Source organism: Mastomys coucha, unplaced genomic scaffold (genome assembly GCF_008632895.1).
Source record: "Mastomys coucha isolate ucsf_1 unplaced genomic scaffold, UCSF_Mcou_1 pScaffold20, whole genome shotgun sequence".
Lineage (NCBI taxonomy): Eukaryota > Metazoa > Chordata > Mammalia > Rodentia > Muridae > Mastomys > Mastomys coucha.
This window is the reverse complement of record NW_022196903.1, coordinates 133,817,254-133,829,950: the sequence shown is the minus strand read 5'-3', so window position 1 is coordinate 133,829,950 and position 12,697 is coordinate 133,817,254. Positions and strand designations below refer to the sequence as shown.

General features: G+C 40.1%; 1 protein-coding gene across 9 annotated transcripts in view; it reads right to left on the bottom strand.

Moving 5' to 3' along the window:
* Nucleotides 1-12,697, bottom strand: part of Pik3c2g (phosphatidylinositol-4-phosphate 3-kinase catalytic subunit type 2 gamma) — a 337,297-nt gene that overhangs the window by 38,729 nt on the left and 285,871 nt on the right. For all 9 annotated transcript variants that reach the window (XM_031383723.1, XM_031383725.1, XM_031383721.1 and 6 more), the window contains one exon: nucleotides 3,108-3,202. In XM_031383723.1, the coding sequence (XP_031239583.1) occupies nucleotides 3,108-3,202 (95 nt within the window). The remainder of the gene's footprint in view (nucleotides 1-3,107; nucleotides 3,203-12,697) is intronic.

Here is a 12,697-nt window from a genome sequence, read left to right as displayed (position 1 = left end):
TTGAGACTCCGATGGGATTTCGAGAAGCTGTCTACCAGCTGTATACACAGCTCTGGATTTGGGAGAGTAGAGCTGGAGTCGTAAAGAGTCAGGAAGATATGAAGCTATGAAGCTAGAGGCAGGAAAGGAGAAGAGGAGCTAGAACTTTGGAGTTCTGATTTTTCTCAATGGTAGCAGACCTGGAAGACTAGGACTAAGTATCGCAGTGTTGAGTGCCTGTGTAAACTTATCACTCAGGAGACTGGGGCAGGAGGATTGCAGGTGTCTTGAGGGCACATATGGAGTTCCAGGCCAACCTGGAGTATATAGGGAGATCCTGTCTCAAACCAGAGCAAACAAAACAAAACAAACAAGAAAGAAAAAAAGACAAGATAGGAAGTGAACGGAGAGAGAGTATTGAAGCAGTCTCAGTGATGCTCTGAGGGCTCTGATACTGCCCCGCCCTGCCCCCTGTTAACCTTCAGTGCGAGGGGCTCCATGGCCATTGGCCCCTCCTCGCTGTTTTTATCTCCATCTCTAGTTCTTGCTCTTTCCACACCGCAATCTTCTTCCATCATCACACACTCTTTGAACAACCTCCTTAGTAGGCTCAACTTCCTGTGTGTAACACGCACTTTTGGAAAACTGTCAAAAGTAATTTAGGAATTCATCAGTTGGATGGAATGGGTGACCAACTTAGTTAATATTGGTTTTGATCAAAAATTAGGCATGACCGCTGAAAAATATCACCCAGCTTACTGTGAGATTTATATGCCAGATCTGAAAGCAATTTCAATAGGCTTTGTTTAAATTGTTTTGAATAATGACATTACTGAAACAGATATGTTGTCTCTAAGGGGACTGTTTTCAAGACTAGAAAGTATGTAACAAATTTATATAAATTCTTTTGACTTAACAACATTTCTTACTATTTCTTTTGTCACATACTGATATAGATGATCAAGATCCATGAACACACATGTAGCCATATATAATACCGACTGAATCTTCATTTTGCAATGTAAACATTTCTTGTATAGCTGCTCCTCTGATTTACAAGTTTTCTTATTCAAAGCAGTGGAAGATAACTGTTTCATTTTGAGACAGTTTGCACATATATCAGGCTCACCTCAAATGTGCTACATAACTGAGGGATGACCTTAGACTTCTCATCCTCCTGTCTCTAGCTCCAAAGTCCTGGGGTTTCATTTGTGGGTCACCACACCTGGTTTAGGCAGTGTTGGGGATTGAACCCAGGGCTTTGTGTATATTAGGCAAGGTCTCTATTGATGGCATTTCATTTTCAGATAATTTTTTTAATACATGAAACATCTATAAAAACTTAAAAACATGTGCCCTGATATCTCAAAAATTGCCAACTGTGAGCACGACAAATTTAGCAAGAAGCATCCATGGCTTTCTGGCTAATATTATTTTCTAACGATGTATCCTCTGCAAATTAGGCCAATTATTTCGTTTGCTGAATAAATATTTATTAAATGTAGTTTGTAGCAGATACATGTCATGTGGGAAGAGACTGCTCCTTTAGACCCTTCCAAAAACACTCTGAAAGGCTTATGTGCACCAGGATTCCAGCCCAAACTGAGTGGATTGTTGCACACGTTGTGCAGGGTTTCAGGCAGTGATGTCACATGGAGGGTCTATTTGGCAGATTCGGGGACATCTGGAGGAGCTGGTGATGTTCAGTTTCCTTTTTCTGTTTATGATGGCCACACTCAGATCACTTTTCCCTTACCTGGTGATACTGAAAGCTCTCTGTCCTCCCAGACAGCTGCCACTCCTTGTCACTGATGGTGATCTCTCTTTCCCCTCATCTCTCTGATTTTCATTCTTAATGAAGCATTTCCGAAGTGCTTAGAGGGAAGCTTCTCCTTGCATTCAAGGTCGCATGTCATTTAAATCTCCATGCACTGTATTTTTTTTCTCTCTCTAATTCTCTCCCTCTCACCTTGAAGCTGGATCTTGGCCTTCAGGCACTTCCACTTGAACAAATCTTCCCAAAAGGAGCTGTGTGAGCTTCCCTGTGGGCCGGCCACTGTCCTGGCCATTGTCCCAGCCACGGTCCCATGCTTTGCTTCCATTCGACACAATGGACAACCTGCCCAGGATTTCTAGACATGGTTGGTGTATTTACAGGGTTCCCTGGAAACGCAGACTACAAAGACCAGAATAACTATCTACTTCCTAAATGGATAGAGATCAAAACAAGGCCACAGCATCAAGAACGACTGGAGAAGGGCTGGAAAGATGGCTCAGTGAGTAAAGTGCGTGATGCTCAAGCATGAGAAACTGAATGTAGGTTCTAAGCACCCAAGTAAAAGCTGGGTACAGCAGCTGTATCTGTAACCCCGGTGTTAAGGAGGGAGGGAGTGGGTAGGGGCCAGAGGATAGCTCTCTGGAGCTCACTGTCTAGCCAATCAGTGAGTTCCAGATTCAACTAGAGACTGTCTCAAAAACATAAGGCGGAGAATGATAGAGGAAAGGCTTACCTTTTAACCTCCAAATGTGACTGTACACATGTATTTCAAAACACACACACACACACACACACACACACACACTCCTAGAACAACAAAATCCCAATTTTTGAGGAGAAAGAAATACATCTAAACAATAGCATCAGAAAGTGGTGATGAAGAACATGGCATAAAAGTAAAAATAAAGGTGTTGTGAGACTTTTGGGTGGAAGCCTTAAGGAACTGTTAGCTTGAGAGAGATGATCCTCGGAGGCAGCTGAGGCCTGCCTCCCCACCACACACTGTAAGAGAGTGGTTCTTCCGCTGAACTCTGGGGAGAATTTCCACGACAGCCATGGACATTCTCGCAAACTGGTCTCCTTTTCTCCCCCAGCCATTTCTGCTTTCTCAGAGACTGTTCATAGGTTTTCCTGAAACTTCATTTTGGATGTGGTCCTGTGTTCATTTGGTGACTTCTCCGTGACATATTCAACAGACTCTATCTTAAAGGTTATGTTTACAAGGAGACAAAACCACTGAAATTGGCTGCCTGGTACATGTCTACACTGGGTTGTTGGACCCATTGGCTAAAGGAGGCAGGTGACTGCTACATGGATGGCTCTATGTCCCTTTGACACGGAAGGAACTTACGATGTTTTTCAAGTGTTTCACTAGGATGGTGAGCTTCGAGTCCTCATACGTCATCAGTAACTGCACCTTGGGGTTCTTGTCTGGAGAATTCTCACCTGCAAAAAAAACCAGCGAATGTTAGTTAAATCAGAATGAATCCAGCATAGAATCTATGACTCTTTCCAAGATTAAACCGGACCAGTAGAAGAAAAGGTCAGATGATGTTGAAATGTTCACGGTTCAGGATGCCAGGCTACCTAGTTGGAAGTGGGATGTGTGTCTTGTCTGCTTGATCTAACTCTTTTCTTGATGGTTTAATGTTCAGTTTTGATTGACATCATTATTTAAAGTGCTATTCAAATTTAAAACCTCTATGTAACTATTAGTTTTCATTTTCTCCTTAACTATTATGGTTAGTTTAAAATAGTGGAAGTTAGAGAGACTAAGAGTGGTCTTTTTTTTTTAATTTTTATTTTTATTTTGGTTTCTTTGAGACAGGGTTTCTCTGTGTAGCCCTGGCTGTCCTGGAACTCACTCTGTAGACCAGCCTGGCCTCGAACTCAGAAATCCACCTGCTTCTGCCTCCCAAGTGCTAGGATTAAAGGCGTGCACCACCACTGCCTGGCCTAAGAGTGGTCTTAAAGATAAATTTTATTTTTTAATTGTGTGTGTGTGTGTGTGTGTGTGTGTGCAGGTGACCATAGAGTTCAGAAAAGGGCAGTAGATATCCTGGACCCGACATTATAGGCTGTCGTGAGCCACGAACAGAGATGCCAGGAACCAAACTCAGATCCTTAGGAAGGATAGAAAGTGTTCACAACTTCTGTGACGTCCCTTCAGTTCAGTAGTAGCCCCTAGAAGTCAGTAAACTGGGTTTGTGCTCCAGGCCTACTTCAGTCTGTCATGATGGCTAAGCTAATCAATTTTCGGTGACAAGTGACCTACTTTTGGACAGCTAGGGTGAATGGTGATAAAATTCAAGAGGTTGTCGTGTGGTAAGGATGGGGCAGACACTTGAGCTGCCAGGAGTCACTCTGTGCTTGGACTTACATTTGTTTTTCCTATCTCACAGAAACTAATTTAGAGCCAAATACTTGGCCTGTTCTGTTGGCTCATTCTCTGACACTCCCCTAGACTTCAAATCTCTTTGTCTCCAGTGATTACGGGTTTCTACAGCCACATTTATAAAATTATTCTTTAGATAAAAGTACCTTTTTACACTTTAAATGTTCGTTTTTATTTATTTTATCCGGCGGATCGGTGCATGCCGTGGCACCTGGGTGGAGGTCAGAGGACAACTGTGGCAAGTGATTGTCTTCTTCCATGTGGGTTCCAAGGATCAAACCAGGGGCATCATGTTTGGTGCCCAGGACCTTTCCTATCTCACTGGACCCGAGATGTGTGGACACCAATATCAGTTCTATTGTTTATTCATTTATTTTATTCTCCACTATTATTTTTATTGTAACTAGCATATTCAGTTCTTAAAACACTCTTTGCCTTGTCTTTTAGACAGTTTTCATTTTATTTGCTTCCCTTAAAATGAATTGACCACCATTTTTTTTCGGCTGTTGAACTGTTATCTTTTTCCAAAGCCCAAACGAAATCTTCCGGGGTCTGCTTTTTACTTTGAATATTCCTAGCACAATCCTCGTCAGTTTATCCGTACACAGCAACTGCTGTACACACGGCCTCGGCGATTCAGCTCTATCTCAGGATTTACTTCATCCATGTCTCCAAAGGACATCAATGCTCCAAAGGACATAATCTGCTAGTTTTTTTTAAGCACAAACACTAGGTATTTATTCAATAACAGAGTAATGTCAGTTTTACTTTGAGCCACAACATTATGTCAATAAAATAAAGATTTCAGTTTTTGTTTTAACTCAAATTTTATGCTTTTCCCCTCAAGGATTAAACATAGTTTATTGTGGATAGAATGACTCCTTTGATAGTCTCTTGATGTACAGATGCTGAAGAAATTAAAAAAAGAGAGAGTTATTGAAAAAAAAGTCAGTCAGTGTTCACTGTGGGATGCATTGCTGTCTACTTCATTTTATGATAGTTATTCTGAACTCTGATTTGTTCAAGTACGTCAAGGTTGCACCAGCAGGGCGTGTCCTTTCTGTGTGCCTCGTTCATGGTTTAGAGTGGGTTATTCATCACATGTATGTGATATAGTTTATTATCAATTAATTAAGTTCATAGTTAATAATATGGATTACTTGATAATTAAAAGAGGGCTTCTTTGAACCAAGGGGACATCTGCTATATAAATACATTAAAAATCACTTAGCCGGGCGGTGGTGGCGCACGCCTTTAATCCCAGCACTTGGGAGGCAGAGGCAGGCGGATTTCTGAGTTCGAGGCCAGCCTGGTCTCCAGAGTGAGTTCCAGGACAGCCAGGGCTATACAGAGAAACCCTGTCTCGAAAAAAAACAAAAAACAAAAAACAAAACAAAAAAAAATCACTTAAATGTTCCCATTATGATGATTGAGAGACACTGTAAGTTGATTCTCACCGAAGCAAATTACATTTAATAATAAAATATATTAGTGAGTACTAGGTATGAAGGTGCTAAATACTGATGACTTTTTAAATGCACAATGAATATTATATTTGAATTAAGAAGGGGAAAGGGTTATTAAATATAAAACCAATGTATTTAATGAGAGAAGTTTTAATTCAAGGCTAGGGCATTACCTTACATTCCTGACAGTGTGAACAGTAAAGGCTCTGGTGTGCCGTACACTGACTGACAAAGATGATGACCTCTGGCTAGAACTCTATGGAGAGGCTGTTAACCAGATATTCCATCGTGGCGTTCGGGAGTTCAGAAACCCAGAAAAATCTGGGTGACTAGGAATTCTTAACAGCCAATAGGTTAGTATTAGAGGGACTTAAAAAGATGAGAATGTGCCAGTCTGTGGGAGGCATTTCATCAAACCTTTAAAGGCAAACCTACAAAGCCAGATCCTCCTGTTTACATAAGTGAAAACTGAGGCACATCCTCCCAACTCATGCAGGCCAATAATGACACATCACAGGCGCTCACTGCGACTGACTTGGCCAGAACAAGATCTGTCCTACATGGATCCAGTTAAAATTCCAGCATGGTTGGAAGAGACACTCCAGAGGCCCCATCCCTAACTGAGCAACTATTGTCAACTGGCAGAGGACAGTCACTTGTCTTTTAGGACGTGGCCACTAGCTGGTCACGCATGTCCTCAGTGATTGCTCCACACCCATACACATGGGAAGACTACTAATTGGCACAATGGCTACATGAGATAAGGATATGGAACAGGAAAGAGGTAAAGGGGGAAGTGGATGGTAGATATGATTACAACACACTGGATGCATGAATGAAAACGCCAAAGAATACATTAAAATACTACTTAAAACTAAATAAACAGAAAATGCAGTGCAGGCTTGAGTGATCTCTGGGACCATATTTATAACCATTGGGCCATAAACAGTAAAGTGAGAGTCATTTAATCATTTAAATGGAGAGCTAAGGAGGAAATCTTAAGAGCAGCTTGATATGGAGACAGATATGCTGGAATTTCCTGTTGACTCTGGGGTCTGGCAGTGCTCCCTGGGTTCCCTGTGACAACCTCAGGACTGGTTGGTGCTGTTGAGCCCAAGTGTGGCTGACTTTTCACTAATAAATACACTACTTTCCACTTTCATAAAAGTGTCATTTTGCATTTTTTCAGAAGACAATATGTTCTTGTGATTAAAAGTAACAAGTGTTTTTTAAGGTATGAAGTAAAAATTCTTTCTATGTCTGAAATTCATCTACTTCTATTTTATCCTAACCTATTCTACTAGTTGTCTCTGTATCTTCCTAGAGAGAGACACAGCCTTTTCAAATTTGCTCCATAAAAGCAAAGATTCTTCTTTCTCACTTCCATCACTGAGGAAGGCAGTGGCATATTACTCCTCTGCACAAGGTATTTGTAGACAATTTTACATCAATATTGCAAAAATTATTATTATTATTATTATTATTATTATTATTATTATTTTAGTTTTTAAAGTATAGCTTCCACTTTAAGGAGGAATTGGGATTTATCTAACCAGTTCCACATGATGGGTAGGTAGGTTGCCAATGCTGTGTAGACATTTGTTAACCAGGTTTCAGGGGACAGCCGTGGAGGCTTGTCGCTGTGCCAGTTTGTGAATATTAGAACGAAAGCTCACTAGCAGAATTTGGAGGTCACAGTGTTATTTTCTTGCATGATTTTGATAAGTATTGCCAAATAATTCCATGGTGCTTGTACCAATTTGTATTATCGCCAGCAGTGTATGAGAGGCTTGCTGATTTGCAACTAAGATGGTAATTAAATTGTTGATTACTTGCCAATCTGATGAGAGAGAGAGAGAGAGGGAGAGTGAAAGAGGAAGGAAGGGCTGGAGAGAGAGGAACAGAGAGCGAGGGAGACCGATGGCATCCATGTTATTTAATTTGTAACCCTCTTATGAATGAGGCTGAGCATCTTCTCATTGGTCAAGAGCTACTTGTACTTTGTGTACTTATCTTTCACAGTCTTCATTTTCGCATCAGTTTCTAGAGGATGATTACGTGCTAGCTGAACGAATCTTTGGGATGAATGAGCAGTACTTCCCTTCACTCTTGCATTTTACCTTGGCCTTGCTGAAGAGTTTAGTCTTATGCACGGTTGGTTGTTAGCTGCTCTGAACTTTACCTGCATCTAATGCAGTGCACATTAGGTTTATAAATGGTTGCCCAGGGTTTTCTTGGTCATCTCTGACTTCATTACTTGCATTTATCTTTTCTTCCTCTGTTTGTTATTTATCCTGTACAGTGAAGGGCATGTTATCATAAACCATTTTACTGAGCTCCCCTTCTCTGTTCTGGCTACATACTAAATTTCAAAGTGTATTTTGCTTTGGACAGTCTATAGTAATGTTTGTATATGCTCATTCATCTATCTGATTAGGCATAGATAATACTGCTTTAATTTTTTGTGGATTTAAATTTTTGTATATTTTTTCTGACTTGTTTTGTTTATGAACTGTAAACTAAGATTATTCTGTTAAAAATGGATCAGTTAATGTTTCTTAGGAGTCATCTTTAAGTGCTTGCTGACAGGAGCCTGATATGGCTGTCTCCTTAGGAGGCTCTGCCAGAGTCTGACAAGTACAGAGGCAGATGCTTGCAGCCAGCCATTGGACTGAGCACAGGGTCCCTGATGGAGGAGTTAGAGAAAGGACTGAAGGAGTTGAAGGGCTTTGCAACCCCATAGGAAGAACAACAATATCAACCAACCAGACCCCCCAGTGCTCCCAGGGACTAATCCACCAACCAGAATATACATGGAGGGACCCATGGCTCCAGATGCATATGTAGCAGAGGATGGCCTTGTCGGACATCAATGGGAGGAGAGGCCCTAGGTCCTGTGAAGGTTCGATGACCCAGTGTAGGCGAATGCCAGGGCAGGGAGGCGGGAGTGGGTGGATGGGTAGGAGATCACCCTCATAGAAACAGGGGGAGAGGGGATAGGATAGGGGATTTCTGGGGACAGGGGGACCAGGAAAGGGGATAATCTCTGAAATGTAAATAAAGAAAATATCCAATAAAAAAGAAGTCGAATGTCTTTCCAAAAGCATAGTGTGCATTTCCATTTGTTCTTTAGATTCCTCCATTCCACACTGTGTTTTTTATTCATCCTTACCTGTTTCCTCTTAAATCCATTCTAAACTTTTCTGTGTGAATGCTATTGATAGGATTATTTTAACTTTTAAATATTGTAAATAGTCATTATATTTGACATATTTTATAAATATATCTCAAGAATATCTATAATCTGATAGATACAAGTATCCATCAATTTGTAGCTGGTGTTTTTGCTGCATTCTATTTGTGACGATTTTAGTTTTGTTTTCCTAGACATACACTGATAGTACTTACAAGTAATCTTGGTTTTGTCTTATGTACAAAGTTTATGTCTTCCAATGTCCTTTTCTATTTCATTTTTTATTTAATAAGTATTTTTGGACCCGTTCTGTAAAAGCCACTGTCCTAAGTATTTGGAGTCCCAGCATGTGAGAAATAATCATAAAAAGGCACAATAAATAAAGTTTATGTTATGGCGAATGTAAGTAACACGGGGATAGCACTGGAGCTTCTGAAACCTGGGTGGGCTGCGATGTCAAGGACGGATGACTATGAAATGCTTACAGTAAGAATTTCATAAATTCATTGTTTTTAATAGCTGAGTAGTACTCCATGGTGTAGATATACCACAGTTTCTGTATCCATTCCTCTGTTGAGGACATCTGGGTTGTTTCCAGTTTCTGGTAATTATAAATAAGGCTGCTATGAACATGGTGGAGCATGTGTCCTTATTACATGTTACATTTATTACATCCTCTGGATGCCCAGGAGTGGTATAGCCGGGTCCTCTGGTAGAACTATGTCCAATTTCTGGAGGAACTGCCAAACTGATTTCCAGAGTGGTTGTACCAGCTTGCAATTGCACTAGCAATGGAGGAGTGTTCCTCTTTTTCCACAACCTCTCCAGCATCTGCTGTCACCTGAGATTTTTATCCTAGGCATTCTGACTGGCTTGAGGTAGAATCTTAGGGTTGTTTTGATTTGCATTTTCCTGATGACTAAGGATGTTGAACATTTCTTTAGGTGCTTCTCAGCCACTCAGTATTTATCAGTTGAGAATTCTTTGTTTACCTCTGTACCCCATTTTTAATAGGGTTATTTGGTTCTCTGGAGTCGGATCTGGAGAATATCATCCTGAGTGAGGTAACCCAATCACAAAAGAACACACATGCTATGCACTCTCTGCTAAGTGGTTATTAGCCCAGAATTTCGGAATACACGAAGTATAATCCACAAACCACAAGAAACTCAAGAAGAAGGAAGACCAAAATGTGGACACTTCATTCCTTCTTAAAAGGGGGAACAAAATACCCATGGAAGGAGTTGCAGAGACTAACTATGGAGCAGAGACTGAAGGAAGGACAATCCAGCCTGATATAGCTGTCTCCTGAGAGGCTCTGACAGTACCTGACTAATACAGAAGTAGAGGCTCACAGCCATCCATTGAACTGAGTACAGCATCCCCAAATGAAGGAGCTAGAGAAAAGACCGAAGGGCCTGAAGGGTTTGCAGCCCCTTAGGATGAACAACAATATGAGCTAACTAGTATCCTCAGAGCTCCCAGGGAATAAAACATCAAACAAGGAGTACACATGGTGGGACTGATGGCTCTAGCAGCATGTGTATAGTAGAGGATGGCCAAGTCAGTCATCAATGAGAGGAGAGGCCCTTGGCCCTGTGAAGGTTCTGTGCTCCAGTGTAGAAGAATGCTAGGGCCACTAAGCGGAAGAGGGTGGGGTGGCGAGCAGGGGGAGAGGGGAGGGAACAGGCGTTTGTTCTTGCTGCTGTTTTTTGTTTTCTTTTGGAGGGGAAACTGGGAAATATGACATGTAAGTAAAGAAAATATCTAATAAAAGAAAAAAAAAAAGAAAAGAAAGAAATCCTTACCGAGGAGACACAGCTGGAGGGAAGGGCTGAGAGGGGAAGGAGCGAGAGAGCCCTGTCTTGTCACCCACTTTCTATACAGCGTATTGACACTGGTGATCTTAGATGTGGGGAGTTGTTTAATTTAGTGGGAATGTTTTCCAATGTTTTTCTCTCATATCTGTTGTTAGAGTTTCTCATGCAAAGGCTATTTCTTTTTACTTTTTCAGTGTTTTAAAAGAAAATTTAATTTTATCAAATGTCCTTTAGGTCCACAGAGATGGCCATGTGAGGGTTTTTTTTTTTCTGGCCATGATAGAGTATATTCCTTTAGTGTGCTAATGGATTTTCATGAGCGATATTTATCTCTGATTACTTATTTTTGGCCCTTATACTTCTTGAAGCTGGTAAGAACAGTTTGTTTCAGAAAACAAGTATGAATAATTTTCCTTTTGTCTCATCTTTAACTGCTTCAGCAGTGGTGTAGCTGTCTGATTTTAAATACTTGAGAGGCTGTAATGTCTCGGCTGGAGCAGTTTTTGTTATGTTTCAAATTACGATTCTGTGGTTTGCTGATGGGCACCTGCGTGTTGTTGGAACGATGGCTACTGCTCTGTTGAAGCTTTGGAAATCCGGGGCTCCCATTTCTTTTGACCCAAACATTATTAAAATGTATTTTGTTTTTAAATTTTCAAACATAGTTGTCTTCTAGGTTTTTGAAGGGCTGTACCAGTCTTTACTGTATCGTGATTCAATGATGGCTGTCAGCAGTATGTCTGCTTGCCGGAATTTGTTAAATTTTTGGTCTGATAGGCACAAAGAAAGAAAATTTTGTTTCTGTTTTCCATATGAAGAAAGTGACATGGATCCAGTCATTTGCCTTACTCATTTTACTGCAGTTCTCTATGAACACATTCTTCTTGTGTCATCTGAGTTGTCACAGACTGGAAGATGCGTGTTAGAATCCTCTTTAATTGGTGTGCTTCTGGGGATTTCTCTCATGAGTCTCACGATCTCTGCTTTATATGTGTTGCTGTTACAATATTTAACAAAGAGTTATATCGTCTTGTATCTTTATTCATAATTTCACAGTCTAGGTGAAGGTTCCATTATTTGTTTTATTGTAAGTGAAGTAAGTCCTAAGCTTTTGAACTCACCTCTCCCTTCCCTCATCATATTTTGACTTCTGGCTCCATTTTCTTTGCATGTACCTAACATACCTATGGCAATATTTAAAAATTCAACCTTATAATAAAATAAACTTGTTTTAGGTGTTTGTTTTTTACAGTGAATATAGCTATGGTTTGCATTTTCATCTTAGTTTTAAGTTATTTTTTCTCAATAGATGAGTTAAACTCACATACAGCTATTTATGTTTTATCCCTATCTTGTTGGTTTTGTGAGTTTTAAAAGGAAGATCATACTAAGCAAGCTGTTTTTACTTTGTATGTTTGTGATACTTAAGAACATTGTTGGTTTTGTTTCATGATTTACCCTAGCTTAATAGCATTAGACTTTTATTTCTTTTGACAATATTTGTTTCTTAAGAGAATCAAAGTCAAAGGCATGTCTTTCATTGGATTTTTATTGGCCACCCAACTGCATTCACTGCCAGAACTTTCCCCTGCCTACATACACTTAGGAACATTATGTTCAGACGTTTTTTATTTTAAAATATACAATGTATCCTTATATACATTTATCTTATACATTTATCTTACCGTGCTTCAGAATATGGTAGTTCAGATTTTCCCCATCAAATGAGATATCATTAAAACTTTAATTGGAAACATATAATCCACAATTCAACTTCTATATTTCAGATCTGTATTTTAACCAAGTGACTACCTAGACATTAGAGAGTGCCTGACTTCTGGAGCACATGACTTCAAGTTCTCTTTCAAATACACATCCTAAGGTGGAGGTATTGACTTGAGGTCATGACTCAAAGCTTGTGTTTACAACGGTTTGTAGTGACAAATATCCTCTAAAAGCGATGATTACGTCATCCTCTTGGAACTGGTAATTATTGTCTGTGGTTGTACTTCGTTACCCAGTTTAGTTTTTCTACACTTTATCCCGTATCTGTCTTTCACAGTGAGA